Source organism: Scomber scombrus, chromosome 6, assembly GCF_963691925.1.
Source record: "Scomber scombrus chromosome 6, fScoSco1.1, whole genome shotgun sequence".
In the NCBI taxonomy this organism is placed as follows: Eukaryota; Metazoa; Chordata; class Actinopteri; order Scombriformes; family Scombridae; genus Scomber; species Scomber scombrus.
The window spans coordinates 33087048-33095938 of record NC_084975.1 but is presented as its reverse complement, the minus strand read 5'-3'; the positions used below and the strand labels follow the sequence as shown (position 1 = coordinate 33095938).

Here is an 8891-nt window from a genome sequence, read left to right as displayed (position 1 = left end):
CCAACAGCAGTTACTCATTTGCTTATGTAAATAAGCCTCACAATTATGAATTACTGGGCTGCACAGTGCATGTTTTCAGTGGATCAGTATCATCATTATAGTAAATATGTAAATGGGGTATCAGCCAGACATCACAAAAACTACGTTAAACAAGTGTTTTGTCCTGTTCTGTGTGGTAGACTTTTCATGTTAAACTAAATGTGTTAACAGACACCCAAAGCAAGCTAACATTACCAAAAACTGATTTGGTTTTAAAAAACAAAAAGCAATATTCAGACATTTTTTGGGTTGAGAGGTTTTGTTCAAGCGTTATGTGGACCATACTGACTTCATCATGTATTTATCAAGCTGAAGAACAGCTGATGTTACATCTTATTGTCAAACTTTGGGAGCGTGTCTATGTTCCCACAGCCCTATGTTCCCACAGCCCTATGTTCCCACATTTCTAAGAGATTATTAAAATTTAGACCCTATGTTCCCACAGCCCTCCGACCCACAGACATGTGGGGTGTCCTGGTACCTCTGTGAGGTTACGAGTGAAAGTCCCTCATGAGCAATAATTTACAAATTAAGCTCTGGGACGGGCACAATGCTGTCCTGATTGGGCTGTGTTTTAGCGCTCGCAAGATCAGGTAGACCAGGCTTTTCTCCTCATTTGGTTGACCAATCCATCTGATACGGCACAGCACTTTGAGCATTGGCATTACCAGGGACTTACTGTATGGAGCTGAATTTTCAAATTTCACAAATTTAAAACATTAAAATGTTGAAGTTCTATCCAATCTGCTGATGCTTGACTATCATGCTGGATACTGGGGATTGTTTCCCACGTGTGACACTGGGTGCCGTAGACCCGGAGTGTGGGGAAACTTTTGGGGGGTGAATGTAATGGATGCAGTTGTAAAATATAACCCTAACCCTGTGGGAACATAGAGCTGTGGGAACATAGAGCTGTGGGAACATAGAGCTGGCCCCCAAACTTAAGGCAATTAAACAAGACGATAGTTAGGCACAGCTGTGCTTTGAGCTAAATGCTAACTTTAGTATTCTAACATGCTTATGCAAAGCTGCTACATACATAGCTGACACATGTTCATTTTAGTTTAGCTTGATAGTGGGCTAACATTTCCCGATGAGCACAAAATACAGCTAAGGCTGATGGAAATGTTCATTATTTTTCAGGTATTTGCTGATTAACCAAAGTCTTGGAAAAAATGATTTTTGATGAATTGGAGGAAAGTGGGACATAGTGTCTCGAACCATGACATATCCTGGAAATCCATCCAATGGTAGTTGAGATATTTTAGTTTGGACCAAAGTGGTTACTACAATCCATAGAGATATGCTGTTTTGGTTTTTGAGGAACAAGACAGGTGCAGGTATAGCAGAGAAGCATGCACAGGTGAAGCAGTTGCATGAAGAGCGACAGAAATGTGTAGTTATGCTAAGTGAGGCCTTGTCTCTAATCAGTGATGTACTGTACTGTGAGAACACCAGGAACAATGAGGGAGTCCCAAACTGTATCTATTCCTGATTAAATCTGATGTATTTCATGATATGTTAGAGTGCTGTGAATAAACCTGAAACCTGTCAGAGAACAGCAAGCTCAGTCTGTCTGTAGGGACCTAATATCTAATATCTGTAATATAATATAAAAATAATGTATTTGTTTATTTTATGTGAATTTTTCTATGAATTTAAAATATCCACAATGTGCTGTGGTAAACTGAATCTGAACTGTGAATATTGTTGCTGATTTTCCTACTTGGCTAATTGCTATATAAGTTAATCATTATTTATGTTGAATCACTGTGTGAGGCACCTAACCACATTACAAAAAACAGGGTTGTTTTCACTGCTGGGTAGTAGGATGTGCATGCACAGGATGTAAGAAAGGAAGTTATGACAGAAAATAAAGTATAAATAAAAAAACATGCACTGTGTACGGCTGCTCCTCTAGTGGGAGAGCAATTCTTGGGTCCAACAAAACTAATCAGCTCTGCTACTGGCCATCAGAATCATCATCAATCACCTCAGAGGCTTCAGCCAGTCAGCTAGTTGGCAGTGTTTTAACATCCAGAACAGAGCGGCATTTACAACTGCTCACTGAGTGGGAAACTTTGTTTCTGGCATGTTTGACATAGAATTTCCTGCTGATTGTGAGATTCAAAAAACAGGACAGAATATAACGAGAGAGATGAAAAGACAGAAAATGACAGAGATGACAAACTGAAGTAAAGAATTCATGCAGGCATTTCAGCACTCAACATGCAGGAAAATAGACTTTCTCTGAGAGAAGCCTTGATAACCCAGATTGTATGTATAACAAGAACAAAGTGTTGTCCAGGGCAGATACCATGTGACCACAATGATCCTGGTTTGAATCTTTATTATGTAACCTCAAACCAGCAGGAGACAACTGGTTCGTTAGTAACAGCTACTGAGAGCCAAAGCTCTTTCTGTTGATAATATATTAATAATATTCTGTTAATAAATCTACCCAGCATGCTCAGTCTCATCTAAGTTATGTCCTCCAGTGACAGCTGGTGGTTGTCAGGCAGAATATTGAACATTCTGTCTGGACATTCTCAAAATAATGAGAGGAAATAAGTGAAGAGATTACTTTGTTTTCAGAATTGTATGTTTATTTAATCTTTTCTTGAAGCACATTTACATGCGGTGTGTATATGTGTGTATGGGCCACATCAATAGTTTCAACATGTTCATTTCTTGATGATTAATTAACCAGTCCAATAATCATTTGAGGAATTTGCTTTGTTTCTATCCCTACAAGAAGTGATTATTCACATATCATTGGTAGACATGAGGCCAGTGAAGTGAACTCACCACTGCAGTTGTCCAGCCGTGTCTCTGTGCTGTGTCTGTCTGTGTCTGTGTGTGTGTCTGTCACTGTGTGTGGCGCTGTCTGGTTATCCATGTGTCTGTCCACATCTGTCAGTGTGTGTGTGTGCAGTCTTGGTGCAGTCCTCTGGTGGCACACAGTGAGGTGTTTCAAGGCCAGCGCCAAGCTCTGATCCAACCTCTCGCACTCTTTCAACGGAATCTGACAGACAGAAAATACAGACAGCTGTGTTATTGTTTTTTCTTTCATGGCCTCCTTCTAAAACCCTTTCTGTAAAAATGAAGCAGTATTCACATGAAAGCAGAAATTGTTGTTGGGCCTTGTCTAAATAATAGCACATTTTAGAATGTTACTTTCTATATGCAACAATTTTAAGCCCCTCTTACCTGCTCATCATCCAATAATAGTGCTTCCTGTGGAGCTGTGTTGTCAAGCAGGAAGTGGGCCATGTCGAGAGCCAGATCCTGCACACAAACACACACACACACAGACACTCATCATTATTCTGAAGGCCTCTCGGATAACTGTGTGGTGCCTTCAAGTGCAGGAATGATGTCAGTGTTCATGAAAAGTACACATTTTAACTGGTTTGTCATACTTACAGCAGCTCATTGCTGTCACCATGACAACAATGTCTTCCTGTTATAATGAGAATGCTTTTCACACATTCAGATACTTTTCATGTTATTATGACATTCCTTGTGAAAATGAATAATATGAAACTATTCAACTTTTCTTGTAAACAACATGTCATTTTATGTTCTTATATCCATACTGTCATTTCACAAGAGCAACATTATTATAACATTATATAGATGAGATAAGGTATTCCTTTATTAGTGCCACGATGGGGAAGTTCTGCATTATTGCAGCAGCAATGTGGACAGTAAACAAGTGTCAATAAAAAAAGAGTAAAGAACAATAAATAAGTACACAACCAATAAAAAAAACAAAAAATACACAGTTGTACTGAAAGGAGAAGTAGTAAAGTAGTAAAATACTGATATTACACAATAGTGAAGATTATTTATTATCTCATTAAAACAAACTTGTTTTAGTTGTAACTTCCATAGGTTGTTAAAATGATTAAATACTGAAAGAGACATTCTGATTAAAAGTGACTGTGATTGTTTGATATGGTTTGAAGAAGTTTTCAGACTTGAGATGAGACATACACATACATCCATTACTGATTGTCAGCCTGGCTCTTACACCAAGAGAAATATGAGGAGACACGCCATAGTAAAAGTTATTCATTTAATCAAACTGTGATGAACTACATATATTACATCTGAGTGTGCAGACGTTCACTCCATCAGGACAGTTACCTGAACAAAGCAGAAGCTCTCCTGCGAGTGTGTGTCCACTGGTCCTCCAGGCCGAGCCAAACATAATGTCACCAAGACCTGCTCACACACATTATGGGCTACACACACACACACACACACACACACACACACACACACACACACACACACACACACACACACACACACACACACACACACACACACACACACACACACACACACACACACACACACACACACACACACACACACACACACACACACAGGTTAAACATTCCATAAATTCAACAGGGCTCAAACATACACAAAGAAAACTGACTTGATTGATCTTCTCTGTTCACCTCTAACACTGTTCTAATTCATGACATCATTCATCATATCTTCATTGTTCTTCTTTGGATGGCTGTTAGGTTGCTGTCAGTGAATCACACCCTGTATAAATGTTTCACATTGTGAGTCATTACAGCCCAGGCCATTCCAAACCTACCGGCCCAAATTAAGAGATCACATTTTATTAATGCTCTGACTATTTGAGACTCAGCTATCATTTATATACCATTTTTCAATGTGCTTCTCTCTCTCTCCTATTCTTCCTCTCTCTCCTCTCTAACCCAACCGGTCGATGCAGATGTTCTCCCACTTTGAGCCTGGTTCTGGTTCTGAGGTTTCTTCCTGTTAAAAGGGAGTTTTTTCTTTCCACTGTCGCTAAGTGCTGCTCATGTGGGAATGTTGGGTCTCTTTAAAATTAAACCTGAAGAGTACGGTTTAGAACCTGCTCTATGTGTAAAGTGCCTTGAGATAACTTTGTTGTGATTTGGCGCTATACAAATAAAGATTGATTGATTGATATACCAGGAAGCAAACCTTGTTCATCTATTCTAATCACTTCATTGTAGCTGACAAACTGTGAAAATGTGGAACAACTACCATGTTAATGATCCACCATGACTCATCTATATTTATAATAAGAGGGTGTCAGGTCACATGTGTTTGGTAGAGGAATGACTTTTTATGAAAGAAATTGTGTTTAAACTTTTTAATTGTTTCTTATTTATGCATGTGATGTTCACATTTTTCAGATGGACTCTTTAAATAGAATCAAAATGTTTCCACATGTTGCCTTAATAGTCTGACAAGAAGCATAAAGGCCTGCTGTTAATCCTGACAACAGGTCTAGTGCAGTGCCTTCAGAAGCTGTAAATGTTTCCGTCTCTCTATCCATCTAATCCATTAGTGAGGAATGTCTTAGTGCTTTAAACACACGGTGTTCTCATCGCACAAGAAGCCAGGCAGGAAACTGCTACTGCTCTGAGCAGTGCAGTAGGCAGGGCAGCTATATACTGACTACACCAATGCTTTTAACACTGATTTCCCGGCCAGGTAGTAAGTCTAATCCAGGACTAGACTTGTTTCTCAGTGGACATTTTCACAGAATCTTGGCTTAGTCTAGGACTAGGCTAAATCTCTGGACCCTAGAGTTTGTCACTGGTGGTCTGCTTCCCTGTGATCTGATGAGGAGTTGCTGTGTCCCTGGCAGACAGAGTAACTACACCCAGGCTGCTGTCCCTGCCATCTACAGGTTGCTCTGCCAGAGCCATGTGCACAAAACTTTACAAAGCACAGCACTGATGTAGCGCTAGCAATGCTACATCACAGTTTGGTGTGGTCACCACCACAACAGACCAACTCTGACGTCTCCCACTACTAATACTGGGTGAAGTGTAGAGTTACCCTGCACAGCTGAAAGACTGCCTGAACCATCAAAAGGTTTAAATCAAGTCCAGACTGCAGCAATAGTCTGCTGAGAGTCTGAATCATCAGACACAAACCCAGTAAGTGTGATATTTATTTACAGGATGAATCCACTGATGTCACAGCGTGGACAGACATGCTGTGGAATGTCTGGTATTGACATGCAGGTGTGCCTGACCAGCTGTTCAACATTTCTCAATAGTAAAATATGGAAAACATCTCGTACCTAGGGCTGGGCAACTCATCGAAAAATAATGGACATTTAGAAACTCTAATCGACTTAATCTTGCTCATGTCAATGAATGGTGGTGTTCACTGTTGCCATGACAGTAAAGGTTGCATATCTTTAAGGAATGTGAAAGCTTGTCTCCAGTGATCATTTGAACCCAAACCCTGATCTTTACATAGTTTTAATCAAGTAAACTAGACATTAATCACAGCGTCACACCTTAAAACATCATTATTTTACCTCCCTAAAGATCCTCATGTGTGAGGGCAGCAGTGTAAAATACAAAACAAAAGAAACTATGAAAATACACAAATGTTCATCAAGGGTGGAGATAATCGTTCATTAATCATAATCAAGGTTAAAAGTTCAATCAATCGTGATTTTGTTTTTTGCCATAATGGCCCAGCCCTACTCGTACCACATGCAACACTCAGCTGATCGTTCACATGGACATATCAACGATGCCCTCACTATATAACTACTTATTGATATTAGCCTTTAAGGGCTGATAACTTCCTGTAACTACTGGCAAAATCGTTATATTTTAAAATCTTGACCATTTATTTCCAATCACTGCTGTTACTTTAACATGATGTTTAACATTAAAAGATGATTTCATCCTTTGAGGACATTTCAAGAGAAAAAGTCCAGATATTAGTAGTATTCTTAGAAGAAGCTTTGAGAAAAAAGGTGTTGTATTTCAAGAATGATTGAACATGACATACCTTGTCTAATCCTAACATATACAATATGCTAACTTCTTTTCTCAAATGTTAATTCTCAACATACATATCCAAATGGTTGAGATGTTCAATAACATATAAAATTGAAATATTTTGAGAATAAAGTGGCCTTAAGTCTTCATTTTCTAAGACAAAGTTACAATCTTGATCTCACGAGACAAAAAGTCATAATATCATGAAAATTAAATCATTATTATAATAATACTCATTATATTTAGAGAATATAAACCACAATATCATTTTACTAAATCTGTCTCTGTTCTTGAGAGCTGTGTTTTCATAGCTAACAGCACAGTTTGCTGTTGTCCTGACCTTGAAATTGGTGTGTGTGTGTGTGTGTGTGTGTGTGTGTGTGTGTGGTTTACGGTGCCAAGCGCGTACAATGCACAGGCGGGAGGCAAAGTGTAAACAGGAGGCAGGTTCATTGAAATGAGACAGCACACAATGATTTGTTGGTCTCAGATATGAAAGTCATCAGTCACTTCTCTGACAATCTGCTCATTGTGTAATATTGTCAAACGTCTACACACATCAGACTGATCACTTCTAACTCTGTACATTACAATCTGTCACATTAATCACAATATGATGTGAGATAAAGCAGAATTATGACTGAAACTGTGTCAGGTTGATGCTATCCTATCATTTCCTCTCTGAAGTCTTTTCATTTGTTAAGTTAATGTTATCATGCTTTACTGTGATTGGTGCAGCTGTTTAAGAGCAATGACAGCAGTGATGTGATTGGCTGGGACCTTCATCCAGCCCTTTAGCATGTTGTAATGCTGCACATACATGAACCAAAAGACACCCACACTGACACAGCACACTGCACTGGCTGTTGTACTACTTAGCTTGGGTGTTATGACCCAGACTAGTTCCAGTCTGGCCAGCAGTATCACTCTCTCCCTCCTTTCCTTTCATCTCTCCATTGTATGTTTTTAAACCTTAAAATGTCTAAAAAAATCTGATTTTATTCTTGAAATCTCCATTTAGAATGAGCATGATACTGTAGAAGAGAGGACACGAGTATGGTCAATTACAATGGAAACTTAATACTGCTTATATTACAGACACTGAAAACTTGATACAAACATGTAGCTGCTTTTCATATTGAATAAGCTCTATTGTAAGTCTGTATGTTAGTCATGGTTCTTCTTCAACATACAAAGTTCTTTTCCCATTTTCCATACTTTAGAAATGTTTTTCTCTTTGGAAGTCTACACTGAATGTGTGTGAGTATGTGTGTGTGTGTGTCTGATGTACCTGGACACACGGCTTGCAGTGTCACATGACTGACTCGCAGTGTGCTGGATAGATGTCTCTGGGTGGACCCCAAGAATAAAAGATAGAACTCCACCTCCTCTTCATCCTCCTCTCCCACGTCCTCATCGTCCAGCTGAACAGTCAGCATACACTCTCCCTGGGAAGAGAAAGATATGCAGTGTTATTAACTCTACATGTGCACATACACACCTTCTCTCCACTGCAGACTGTACAGGATCACTTTATCCCATTAAGACCTTTGCACACAGATCCCCGTCAAGACGAGACTTGCAGTTGAATCCAATAAGACACAGTGATACAGCAGAATGAAGTAAATAGTATGTATGGTAAATGGTATTAGCAGTTTGTTAAGAAATGAATGCACACAAAGAATCAGCTACTGATGATTTAAAATACAGAAAAAAAGCCTTGTGATGCTTTTATTGATCATTGTTTCATAGTTTTACTATTTCACTCTCATCATGTGTGCTTTTTGTGTACATTGTTTGACTGTTTGTTCTTGTTCTGTCTCATCCGTTAAACCACTGTGTATGAAAGCTAATGTAGATAAATAGTTCTGATTCACTCACACACACACACACACACACACACACACACACACACACACACACACACACACACACACACACACACACACACACACACACACACACACACACACACACACACACACACACACACACACACACACACACACACACAAAGGTTAT

General features: G+C 39.2%; 1 protein-coding gene across 1 annotated transcript in view; it reads right to left on the bottom strand.

Moving 5' to 3' along the window:
* Positions 1-2699: 2699 nt before the first annotated feature.
* Positions 2700-8891, bottom strand: part of si:dkey-172h23.2 (uncharacterized protein LOC393772 homolog) — a 47493-nt gene continuing 41301 nt past the window's right edge. The window contains exons 3-6 of the mRNA XM_062420323.1: positions 8161-8317; positions 4192-4289; positions 3250-3327; positions 2700-3064 (exon numbers count right to left, since the gene is read on the bottom strand). Coding sequence (XP_062276307.1) covers positions 2801-3064; positions 3250-3327; positions 4192-4289; positions 8161-8317 — 597 coding nt within the window. The 3' untranslated portion in view covers positions 2700-2800. The remainder of the gene's footprint in view (positions 3065-3249; positions 3328-4191; positions 4290-8160; positions 8318-8891) is intronic.